At 32.2% G+C, this 13783-nt stretch overlaps 1 protein-coding gene across 1 annotated transcript; it reads left to right on the top strand.

The window, feature by feature from the left end:
* Positions 1–2113: 2113 nt before the first annotated feature.
* Positions 2114–13465, top strand: LOC148629439 (uncharacterized). Its single transcript, XM_088551125.1, has 6 exons — positions 2114–2268; positions 4588–4663; positions 5348–5589; positions 6116–6260; positions 10093–10236; positions 11072–13465. The coding sequence occupies exons 2-6, from the start codon at positions 4591–4593 to the stop codon at positions 11299–11301; spliced, it is 834 nt and encodes a 277-aa protein (XP_088407251.1). The 5' UTR covers positions 2114–2268; positions 4588–4590; the 3' UTR covers positions 11302–13465.
* Positions 13466–13783: the final 318 nt, after the last annotated feature.

Below are 13783 nucleotides of genomic sequence, written 5' to 3'. Positions count from 1 at the left end.
TAAAAATGTTTGGCTGCAGAAATGTTAAATAATAACGTTTTCAACAACCAATCACTTTAATGTTATTATATTGTTTTTCAATTACATTTTTTCAAAATAATCCAAAAATCGCATACACATGCAACAGGTTTAACATTAGATACGAAATTTGTAGAGTTCTCTATATTTTATACAAAATGCTGGAATTTTTAATCGACAACATATTTGTCCAGTGTGGTGGACGTGTTTTTCAACAAACGGTCGGCATTCCAATGGGAACAAATTGTGCTCCTTTACTTGCTGACCTACTTCTTCACTCTTATGAGGCTGACTTTATAGCTGATTTGATCAGAAAGAAAGAATATCGTTTGGCTAGATCCTTCAATCTCAGTTTCCGCTATATAGATGACGTATCATCTTTAAACAATCCTAATTTCCGGGATTTGATACATCGCATCTCTCCCAAAGGACTTGAGATAAAGGATACTACAGACACTGTAAAGTCGGCCTCATATCTTGACATACACTTAGACATCGATGGTAAAGGAAAACTATTGACCACACTTTACGACAAACGTGATGACTTCTCATTCAGAATTGTCAACTTTCCTTCCATCTGTACCAAAATCCCTCCAGCACCTGCGTATGGAGTGTTCATATCACAACTCATACGTTATGCCAGAGCGTGCCGAGACTGCGCAGACTTTTTATATCGCGCTAGAATTCTACGAAATAGGCTTCTGGAACAGGGTTATGTTGCTATAAGATTGAAGTTATCACTATAAAAGTTTTATGGTCGTCATCATGAACTCGTGGCTTGTTACGTTGTGTTCATCTGCACCATAAAAACTGATTTGTTTAACGTGTCACAGTTTTCCTTTCCTCTTTCGTCTACCCCGAACCTGACTTTTTATGAGCAACTCAGCGGGTGCTTCTAGAAAAGCAGAGGACGCTTACCTTACCGATGCAGCTGGTCCATGCTCCTAGTTTTAAGTGAAGTCCGAATTGCTCATTTGCTTTTGTATGTATGATTTTAGTTACTATATGTTCTTTGTTGTGTATGCCTGTTTTCAATGTCTGGTCTTTGTCCCTCGATTCTTTTGTTACCGCTATAATCGCTATAACCTTGTTTTCCTTGATTACATTTTGATTACCGGTATAACTTTGATTCCCTTGATTACTCTTTTTGAAACAAATTTAGACACGTTCATGGTTCATTCGTTGCCTTTTGTAAGACTGCATGACAATAAAGTACATCGTAAAAATGAATTAATACTTCCAGTGGCTTTAAGATAAATGCTGGATATCCACAATCATATAGCTGGCTTTAGAAGATAATCTAAAACATCGATTAAAAATGAAAACTATTTTAACCCAAATGAATGGCATTTAATTTTACCATATAATTAACGATAACAACATGCATCCAAAATTTGATATAATATTGTCTTTGGTAAACGCATCCTGCAGATTGTCAAGGTAGAGTAACAGAGCCATTGCTCTACAACTCCATAGGCTGCCAAAAAATACGGGAGCTATCTCCACGTTATTTTTAAAACCAAATATACATTCGGACAATATGCGTCTGTGTCCACACTTGTATTATCAAAAATATAATTCACGTTCCTGAGGAAATTTTTTTTCCATGATTAGCCCCCACTCCGTATGTAAATATAGGTCCGTAGCTGCAGAATTTACTTGTTTGCCATAATTGGAAAATTGTCCAACTTCTATTAAGATGTTGATTTCCTTAAGTGACCGATTATTTAGGAAAGGAATCTTAATTATTAAATCTTAATTTCATTTCAAGGCTACTCGGAAATAAACAATTCTTCTGGACCTTCTCAATTTTATTTCAGTACATGAAATCATTTAAGAGGTCTACATGGAAATTGACATGTAGACGTTTTAAATAATACATGCCAAGCATAACACAAAATTTAAGAGTTTTTGTTTTTGTTTTTTTTCTTTTTGGAGTAACACTTATCGTAACACCCACATGTGCTGAATACACGAACATCAAAAACATATAAATAATCAAAAAAGGTTTTTAAAGAGTGTGCAGTTTTTTAATGGTCCAGCAACTTTAAAAATATTATCTTATCATTTAGCCAGGTATATTTAGGGCGTTTATGTTGTATAAAAGGTATTTCGCAATAAGAACAGATGACCTTAGGATTGTTATCAAGCTTCACTATAGACATATTCTATACTTTACGTTCGAATAGGTATTTCCTCAAACTAGGTCTTACTGTGTGTTTGAATATCGATTCATAACAACTTACTTTCGTAAGTATATTTTCTCGTTTATGATTACAAATATGTTAATTAATGTCTTACACTGTATATTTTTATAATAACCTATGGTGGGAACGCATAGTTGACAAATATTCAATGCCAGGTTCATAGTTTCAACTCACTTGATGTCGCAAATTCTTTTTCATTTATTCATATAGATATATGAGCCTGACCAATATTAATGTCATTTTCCCTATTCTAATGTCTTCTCTCGGAGCATGTCGAAGTTTAAAATATATATTCAGTATTTAGCTATTGACATTTTTAGTCGTCTATAAATAGATAAAGTATTGATTTAGTTCGTTGACAACCATTTACCTGTTTAAGGAAAGAGAAATGTAGGTTAAAATAAATATCTCCGTGCATATTGGATCGACGAAATGATACCAGATCATACAGAACAGTCACTGGAAAAGAAACTTCTAGAAAAAAAAAGCTAACAAGCTGTTTGTTTTAATATAGTATTTGTGCCAAAAGAGATATGTTCGATTTTAATATCAAAGTCGGTCCAGAGAATAAACTTTGTCAAATTAGTATGGAAAGTGGATATAATTTAGCATAAAACGTGGTTAGTTTGCCAACAGAACCATATTTGCAATTGTCGTCAATTAGGCCAAAATGTGTAAAAATTCTAAAAATTGGGTTAAACTGTTGATGCTCTGACAACTTTGATATTCCAACCATGAAAGGCTATTCGATTAAGAAACTGTTGACAAAATATTTAGTTTGTAGAAGTATGAGCCCATATTACTGGATCACCTGTTAACCCTTATATTCACAAGAAAGTAACGAAATGTGCTTAAATATAGAAACGGTACTTTGAGAACTTTGTATGACACGTAAAATTTGTAACAGCTCGTATATCTTTTCGTCTGTTTTTAGTCATTTTTTAACATAAATATCCCAATACGTAAGTTTAATGGAGAAGCAAAAACTTTCAGTAAAATAACACGACGGGGAACCGGTATACAAATATACCCCTTGGAACGTTTTTTTACAGTAAATATTAAGTAGAATACTAGTAGTTGAACACATTTTCAATATGTAATTTGTGTAATAACATTGGTAATGTATAATTATAATAATATGTAGTCACTGCTTATCCACCATACGGCATATCTACTGGTTGGAGCTGCTCTAGCAATTAATGCAAGAGGTTATTTGCCAAGTAACTGTCTTACAGTTGGTGCATTGGAGTATTGATGAAACGAATTCCAAGCTCTAACTTTGTAGGAGTAGCTCAGAGTTAGAATAATGCGCACGAGAGAGTTGTATGACAGGCTTACCTGTGGGTTGTTGCTTTTGTGAGCTGGCACATAAAAAACCGGCTCAATGTTTCAGAAAGTTAAAAGAAGTGAATATTTGATTTATCGGACTTAATTGTCCTGAAAAGTACCACACTTATTAAATTAGTTTTGTGAACTCATAAAACTTTACTAATAATAAATTCTGTAATTGAGTATCTCGAATGCGATCTGAATGCAACTAAGCATATTTTAAAATACTTAGTCCTATTTGACTTGTCGTCCAAGAATGCCATGGAACCAATTGATTAATTTAAGATAATCCACGAACCATTATTGTGTTGAAACAAGGGTATTTGATAAGAATATCGACAGTAATCAATAAAAAATTGAAGAGATGAATTGCAGTCATAACATTTCGGACTGGGTATAATTTTACTCAACTTGAACACATTTGTGAAATTATAATAAATAGCCAGATTTGACAAAAATGATTGATTGGTTAATTGATTGTGGGGTTTAACGCCCGAGCAGCAATATTTCAGCTATATTCAGGCGATGAACATAAAATGGTTGATAAAATGAACATGAAATGATGATTAAATGAAACAAGGGATGGGACACAAGGACAATATGGTCGACAAATTTTGGTTGCCACTAGAAAAAGGAGGGATGGGTAGGGTCGGGCAATTTAGCCTCCTGTGGCGGAGCGCAAAGGTCCTATTCCTATCGAATACCACAACAGGGTTCTTTAACGTGCGAGGAATGTGGCATCTTTCTTAACACAGTGCACCACTATGGTTTGCGGTCAGGTTTTCCGTATTATAGCCTGACAACCCCAGCATTTAACACGCCAGGGGTACCCCATTCCACCAACTGGGCACACATCCCAGTTGCTCTGTGGACAGAGCGCCTAGATCCCGGCTAGGTTTCTGAGCACTATTTAGTCGCCTTTTACGACAAGCTTAGCGCTGCTGCAGGCCTATTCCTTTGACACCCGGACCTACACAGGGCGATATGACACTTTTCTGAAAAGTAATTTGTTTCTTGTCTTTTTTCTTTACAGGAAATGAATAAAGTACTTATATGCATAATTTGGAGTTGCTTTGTATGCATTGCAAATGGAAAGACTGAGAAACACTGTAAGCATTGCTTCAGCATTAGATGGTGTTAAAAGCGATTCTCGATATTCGGCTGCTTAGCATATTTAGTCTGTTTGAAATATTGTTAACTTAATAGTATATGTTTAATTAAGAAGTCTTATTATTGAAGAACTGATGCATTATATTAATCTTAGTTATGCTAGGTGAATACACTGAGTACGGCGTTCTTAGAGCTACCCGAGTTTTTTGTATTTAGTCTTCTAAACATTGAATTTTACTTTTGAAGCTTTTTTCTCTTCATTAGAAGCAGAATGATCTCTGGGAGTTTTAATTAAATTTTGGAATCAGTTTTATTTGATCCTGGCTTTAACTGATAAACCATGCCGTTGTTATCATTAGTATTCTTTATTTTAGAGGACGACTGTTTGTTTCTGAGGGGTCCGGCAGTTTGTTTTAAAATAACTATTGTGACCCTAAAAAGTTGAAAATAAATGTTTTGGCCCACACCTCCTAAACTATAAATGCATTTTCTTACTTCAATCCAGATACTCCATACAGTAAAATGGAAATATATAAGATTGCCATAATGTAGTTTGAAATAAATCGTCTGATTCACATAATTTCAACAACAAAAAAATCAAACCCAAAAACATCTGGCATTCCACTCAAAAATCAAATGGTTGTCCCCTTAAAACTCAATTTCACATTATATAATTATTGTAGACAAGTTTGGTGGCGACTGTTCTGTCTCTTTGGAACATGTAGATGAGGATAAAGTTATATATGCCGAATACGACGGCAGAAATGATTTGAACAGTTGGTGTAATTACATGTCCTTTATTGGGCGAGATGACAGTTACTTGAATGAGTATGAAATATGTGTGACCCCGGTGACATATGAAGATCCTTACTGTTCTGTGGAGTTATATTATTCTTCTGATTACAGTGGTGATGACGATTTGCAGGTTAGTTCAACTCTTATCCAACAACTAAATAATAATAGTAAACTATTATTAGATTAAAACCCTAGAGCGTCATATCTGTAATTTCAAGGAATAGAGTTAGTCTCCCTTTGATGATATGACCATTACCTTATGAAATACCTTAAGTAATTGACAATTGACAGGAAAATTATAATTTACTATCAAACAATTAATTCGCCTGTTGATGAACTCCTTAGTTGTTAGACATTGCTTCTTGTGACAACTTTTGGGTATATTTATTTCTATTTTTTCTCTGTTTAACCGGGTTTTCTTTTTTTTTTCGTCTATTATGACAACTATGAATTAATATCGACAATACAAAAGTAATTAATATTAATTAGTAACTTTCTTTCAGCTTATACAATTGATTACTAAGGGAAAGACAAAGTAGTTCAAATGGTTTATTTCTTTTCTCTTTACTGTATTCATAATATAAAGCGTAGAATAAGCATCAAATGACATGGGATTAAATTATCTATGCTGTAACACTATGTATGGGTTTTGACAGAAATATACCTGTACTTATAAGCCTACAAATAAATACTGTGGGAAGCAGGATGATTACTTTTACATAAGGCTGAAAAAAATGGATGGTAGGAGTACCAATAATGTCAGAATAAAATTGAAAATTGAGGCAGTGATGAAATATAATTGTAAGTATTGTAACACTCAACATATTCATTGAGACCAGTTTTTGTCGTGATATTGCCATTCTTTATACTCGTTTGGGTTATTCCTTTCAACCACGACCTTATGTTTTGCCTACAAGTTCTGCAACTTTGTGATTACTCTTTATTTATCAATATTTGCATTAGGTTTCCTTATAAAAAGAGCATCCCGAACAAAACGAATACTCTAAACTTGATCATTGCCTTTCACTGTAGTTTACACATATTTTATATCTATTTTTAAATGGTCTGTTTACAGTTCTGCTTTCTTCTCACTACATCTAGTGAAACTTCTTTGTGGTGACCACTGAAAAGAAGATACAGTGTAATCAAGGAAAACATCATAATAGTGTCTTGATAAATGTAATACATCTCATTGCAAATTAAAAATAACTATGTAACAAACATTATACCCATAGCTTTAAGTAATCTCCAGGTAATACTGTACTGCATATGCCAGTAACTACAGTCATAAAATGCATGCACATTTATTTTTGCAATTTCCAGAGGAACTTAGCTGTTCACTGCCATGCAAATGAAAATGGCAAAAATATGATAACTTTTTTATACTAACCACGTTTAAACCAGCCCATCACCATTTTTGAAAATATTAAAATTTTTGTATACATACGAAGTATACATATTTACAAATGAACATTTTGAACACTTATTTTAAACGATGCCTCTAATAATCAGCTTTCATAAAATGTGTACTTACGGGTGCCTTGACATCTATTACATTGTCCATGCACTTTCATGGAAACGGAACTTCTAAAGTGACCTTGTTTGACTGTATGTTGTGTCATGAAAGTCATGAAAATCCTGTAGCATACTTAATGACCTGCATTTCTGCATTATAAATGAAAGTGAATTGTATATTGTGCGTGTAAAAGAACAACATTGATCATCAATTGAATGAATTTAAAGTGGCTTTGTTATTTAAGTAGCTCGAATTTTGATATTTGATGTACAACTTTTAACCATAATACCAAAAATTAAGCGAAAATAGTGTTTCACTGGACTCATTTTCTCAAAAATGAAGCCCAAATTAGAATATGTTGCCCCAAAAATAAATTCCTATTTCGTCCGATTTTGTAAATATATATGCAGAATAAATGCAAAATGAAATCATTTTCAAACGCCTTTATTGTAGTACCTTTTCAGCATATATTACTTTTTTAAAGATAAATATGAAGAAAACAAAACATATCCTACAATTTAAATATTATATTATAGTATTATTTTTTTCCGCTACTGATGGCAATTGTTTGCCTTTAAAATACCATAAAATTAAAGCATAAATTGATATCAATACATGTATTTGTCTTCGAATTTATTCTTTCTTATGAAATGATATGTTTAACAGACACAAAATTGAAAAAAAAACATTTTGAAGAACAAAAATTGGGGGGACGGGTCTAATCTCATAGTTTTACTACAACTTGTCAGATCACCCTCTTTTTTCTGCAATTGAATATTTGTTCATAAAAAATCGATGGATTTGAAAAATTCAAATAAGGTTATTTTATTTGCATTTCAATACTAAGTTGAATCCAAAGAAAAATAGTATATGTTGTGATGTGCCTCAAATTAAACGTAAATAAGAATAATGAGTTAGTGAACAATAGCCACGTTAAAAGGTAAAAAGGAACTAAATACAAATTAAATATAAATAAAACGTATAAATGTTTTACGGCTTTCGTGTGTGGCAAAATTATTGAGAAGAAAAACTTGGCTACTTTTCAATAATTCATTATTCTTATCCAAAGAAATTAATAGAACTAGAAATATAGTCATATTTGTAATATATGATCATTTTCTTGTAATGGAAAAATTAACTTTTTCGATGTTTTTTATCTTGTACTTATATATTGAAAATTGGTAATTATTTGCAATGCGCCACATTATCATGATGAATTCAAATAAAATAATTTTCAGTTTCCTTGAAATGAGAAAATTATTATTTTAATTACATTAAATAGAAGAGCCAACTTAAAACACATTATTACTTTACATTTCAATACATTGCATATATCTGATAATTACTTTTACAACTCGGTACTTTACGTATTTTATTCTATTAGTATTTGGTTATTTGATAAACCTTACACAGTTTACAGTAGTTTTAGTTTCATGTAGATGTAAAAGAATGTATTAAAGTAAATGTAATTTTGAAAATGCATGCATGGACTGACAAAAAGGTATTGCATTATATTTCGCAAAAAGAGGACCCAAAATGGGAGATGGCTTATGCTCGAAACGATTGGTTGACTAAATATGCATGTAGATTCTGTTTACTATTTTCGGAACATCACGGATATTACATCAAGTTCGTTTGTTAGTAAACAATCGAATACGAAACACAATTCCTTCTAGTGACATGACAATTTGATGACCGACATCTCTCTTTTCGAGATAAAACGCAGTATATTGAGTCAAAACGTAGAGTGTAAAAGTTCTCCCAATGCATCTGGCATGGCTAAAAGATCTACAAAGTGAAAGCAAAGGCTTGTAGCGGACGAATATAAACTACTGACAACTGACATGTCCCGACAGTGGCGTAGACATATAAAAAATACATTCCTACACACATCACAATACCGATTTTATTCATTTTTTTTGTCCATTTTGTAAGAAAAAAAAGACATGAAATCGTTCACGTTGAAGCGAGGGTGTTAGAAAATGGCGGAGACAAATCAATATTTTGCATTTCTGTCTTTTGATTCCTGGTAAATATAGGTAGACAACCTGCTGATTATAGATCATGTTCGGACGATCTCTTTAGCGAAGGCTTGTAGCGGACGAATATAAACTACTGACAACTGACATGCCCCGACAGTGGCGTAGACATATAAAAGAATACATTCCTACAGACATTACAATACCGATTTTATTCTTTTTTTGTGTCCATTTTGCAAGAAAAAAGACATGAAATCGTTCACGTTGAAGCAAGGGTGTTAGAAAATGGCGGAGACAATCTTTTGATTCCTGGTAAATATAGGTAGACAGCCTGCTGATTATAGATCATGTTCGGACGATCTCTTAGTCAAGTTCATATTGCGTCATCCTTCACAAAAAACTAAGATTCTTTTCTGTAAAAGTTAGGTAAAGTACAGCTCTTTACTAGAATTGTCGTCGGGCGTTTTACGCGATCAATACATTGTAAAATCCATTACAGACTTAAACGCCAAGTTTCGATTTGAAAACTTTGATGGTTAGAACAGGCTTAAAGGCTCAACTTCAGACTGGTCTGGAAAAACTAAAATTGATCAAATAATGAATGACATTTAGAATAAAAGGAATGGATGGAAAATAAAACTATTTTAGCGATTAAGTTTCGTGTTCAATATCACATTATAAAATTATAAATCTGATGTTTCAATAATCTAAGAAACCACACGAGGTAATCTAAAAATAAATGTACAGGTCATCACGTTAAACCATGGTTAATCGTCTTTTAAATTTATTCGTTCGTGTATTTTGGCAAAAAATAAGAAAATATAAATCTAATATCAATAATATTATCTAATGTAGTAAATTCAAGGATAAATCTCTCATCAAAAGCATTTAGACCAAAAACATAGGAAGAATAGGACCGAATTTAGAAATAAATGGACTCAAAGCTTACTCATAATCAGAAAAAGTACAAATAGGAAGACCAATTCAGCAAAAAGAAATTTTATATGCGCTATACAAGGAACAGAATTTCTATGATTATTGAAAAGAGTTGGCATCTTTGTATTATTGAAAAAAATGTAAACACTTTTACTGGTTTCGGTGAAGCTATTTTGGTATTGTTTTGTTTCTTTTTTCTCAGACGGACAGACTGTAGGAATTATTGTTGGATCGGTATTTGGTGGAATCTTTCTGGTAACAATTATTATAGGAATTATCGTCTGTGTTGCTTGTAGAAAGAAAAGATCACCAGGTCGGGTTATGAATCCGGCTGGCACAACTTCGCGTAAGTAATTGTACTTTAATTTTGAAACGTATGAAAGTTTAAAGTAGGTCAAAATCATTGCTACATCAGTTTTAAAAGATGTTGATGTAGCTAAAACATTATCTACTATACATGACAAATATGTTGTCGTACCTGCAAGCAAAGCCAAAAATAACATTTTTTTGTCTGCAAGACACTTCATATTCAATACTTATTATTAAAGGTAAACATAGAAAATATAATCAGGTGTAAGACCTATACTGCTGCCTCACTCTCCTATGTATGGATAGGGGAAAACCAGAAATTTCTGCTATCGTCGTTTAGTCTCTCTACTGAAGACGATGATTGTGATCTACCGTCCATGTACTGGATTCCAAAACATTCCAAGAATCTACACATAAAACGCTCATAGCTGGATCTGCAAATCTCTTTCGAAAGTTTTGATTTCCATACTCACAGTTGACGAAGAGGGTATTCAATTGCACGAAGGCACTTGTTACTACAGTAGTGAAATCTGTTCAAATTTGGATTCTGAAAATTCAAATGATCTTCCAAAAAACCCTCAATGCTAGATAAGTATCGGAAAATCAATAATACCTGTAATTTCTTATACTCCATTAAAATCATGATTAAATTTATATCACATCGTTGTTACTATAAAAAAGATGATACCCCTAGATACAGATACGTAATACTTAGTAAAGATTTCTCATACTGAGTACATGTACTGATATTTTAATATTTAATACTACACTTAAGTAGTTATTTTCACAATACTTGCTCATATATAGAAACTGTTATTTCAAGCTAAACGTTTAGTAAACCGTACTTCATTTTTTGAGCTTTGATATTTCAGTGCCAATGCAACAGACCAATATATCTAGTGGGTATACATCTACAGGAACAGATCCTACTCAATCCCCAGGAACATATCCAATACAGCCAACGGGTTACACACAACCACAAACAAATTATTCAACAAATTATTTTACACCACTTGGAGACAACCAGACAGCTGGTTCACAAGCACCAGGGTTAACTTACAGCAACCTTCCCCCTTCATATTCTGATGTTGCCAAAACATAAAATTCACCCTGAGATAAGCATGTATAACACATATATTTATATTTTTATTCATAATGCCTAAATTGTTATTTCTACCTCTCAGTTTAGAAGAATGTAAATATATTCCAAAATCAAAGGCAAAGGGAGCTCAGTGGGCACGGCCCTCCCCATATCAATTTCCATAAATGAAAATATCGCATTTTTGTATGTTAACTCGTGCATCAAAGGGTTTTAAGAATGGATTTTTTTGCAGGTCTCCTGTTTGACCCCCTACGTGATTCTCTAGATTCGCCACTGAAAGTACTTTTTTTCTTTCATTTTTGTATGACTCCTATTAAAAAACGATATTCCTATAGGCAACTCATATTGCTTTATTTTCTGTCAGTTCTATAAGTGTCCATTTATGGAATTAATAATATAACTTATCTATATTGGGCTTTTGTTTGTATTGTCAGATATAATTTTGTTCTATTACTTTTTTAAAATATTGTAAAGGAAATTGAAAATATTGAATCATATTTTATTAACTATATTCTTATGCTACTGATTTAGAACACATTTGAAGCATATCAAAATTTACAATATTAAAATAATTGTGTTTTATTGTTGTATTTAATAACCATTGGGCAAATGCCACTGACGGTTGATCAAAAGTCTCGGAGAGTATACTGCAGCTAACCTGGAAACCCGGGTAATATTTCCGTTCCACAATTTTCTCTTAAATATAACCCCGGGTCACCAGTGACGTCTTCTCTCTTTTGACTGGCTGACCGAATATGACGATATTTTATTTACTTTATACGTTCTAATATTCAATTTTAAAAAAAATACGTTTAAATGTCATTTTATCTACTTATAACATCTTCCAGTACAAATGCACAATAGTTAGTTGATTTAGATAATTCCATCTTTGTTTTTATTTTATTTCATAAGCGTCAATTAACTCATATATTGTGCATATCCATCGGTGGTGACCCGAGTTCATATTTTTGCGATCCTAGGGTCGCTTATGATATTGACCAGGTAACCAGATTAATGCTGCAGCCTGCTTGTATGGTCCCGAATTATATTATATTATTTATTGAAAAAAGCAGTATTACAAATTTCAAAATCTCTACAACAATGAGGCTTCATATATTGCATCGAACATGGTAGAATTTCTGTGTGATGAACTAAGCTTCCTATTTCGTTACGTTTGAGTTTGGGTATTGGTTTGGGTATTTTTTGTACGAATCAGTTTTTGGTTTTGGATTTTCCTACGTACTGAACCTGTTAAATAGCGTTTACTTCTTTCAGTGTGTGTAAAATATCAAAATTTGTAATATTCATATGACTAAGGTTCATACGATATACAGAACTATTGCGACTACAACATATAAATATAGTTGAATGATTTATTGTTAATAATATTTCTTTCCAATGAAATCACGCATATTGAACTTTATGCGGTTTCATGTTACGATTATATTACTAGACAAGCTTGAAATCTTACATCGAACGAACTTTCTCAAAACATTTTTAGAATATTTTCAGATACTGTTTCGTCGATTTTCCTTTTACAAGGAACATTTTTCGAGACATCGCAAACGTTTGTAGAAATATGTTTTTCTTACAGAATGAAACAGTCAAAATCACAATGTCAAACATTTATTTCTAAAAGCCAATATTAGATTTAGGGTTATCGCTAGAACCACGCGTATCGCACAACGAAACTTGCAATTTTGATGTATGATCGGTATTTTTTGTATTTTAAATTTTAAAAAGAAGTTAAAAAATTATTCTAGAAATGTTGAAATTTCCTTTATAACCTCTTTAAATCTATGTATATAATCCACCAAGATTAGGAGTCATTTGTTCAGAATAAAGTTCTGTGAATATAAAAAATAAAATTTTAAAGAATGTCCATCCTGCATCATCTCAGTGAAAAACATGAAGATAAAGTCTAGCATTTTATTGTGGTTTGGATTTAAAATAATGTTTTGTGCGTGTGTGTGTTTTGATCCAATATATGTATAATGCCAAATCTATTACAAATTTGTAACAATTCTTTGCAATTTGAAGCAGAAAGCTTTTTATCATTGTAAAAAACAACTAAAGTCAAATTTTTTATTCATAAAATGTATTGGTTGCTATGTACGTTTTAACAGTGTCATGTATCTCTGAATATAAATGACAGTCTATCCTATATCATCTTTTTATTAAGAAGCAAAATCTCAGAATCATGCAACATGTGATACATGGTTGAAAAGCCTACATAGTTTTTATTTAGATTTTCTGTTTAAATTGATTAAGTAAACAGAAAATTATATATGGCGCATCACAGAACCCTTGTTCTTAAGAGAAGAGATAAAAAATATGTAGAATGCACTGTAGAATATAAAATTAAGGGAGAAACCTCTATAAATGACACCAAAATACATTAGAAACTATTTGATATTCAACGTGAATTTACTCCTAAGAGCAGACAGATTGGAATTTATAATAATACATTTCATTATAGACT

This window comes from Perna viridis, chromosome 1, assembly GCF_037379345.1.
Source record: "Perna viridis isolate PV_CMFRI_1.1 ecotype Kerala chromosome 1, ASM3737934v1, whole genome shotgun sequence".
NCBI classification, from domain to species: domain Eukaryota; kingdom Metazoa; phylum Mollusca; class Bivalvia; order Mytilida; family Mytilidae; genus Perna; species Perna viridis.
This window is presented reverse-complemented; position numbering and strand designations above follow the sequence as displayed.

Bases quoted from the DNA above. Each gene is read 5' to 3' on its own strand.
- LOC148629439 (XM_088551125.1), top strand. From the start codon at position 4,591: ATGAATAAAGTACTTATATGCATAATTTGGAGTTGCTTTGTATGCATT. The intron at 4,664-5,347 runs GTAAGCATTGCT...TAATTATTGTAG, and splicing joins TGGAAAGACTGAGAAACACT to ACAAGTTTGGTGGCGACTGT. The intron at 10,237-11,071 runs GTAAGTAATTGT...TTGATATTTCAG, and splicing joins TCCGGCTGGCACAACTTCGC to TGCCAATGCAACAGACCAAT.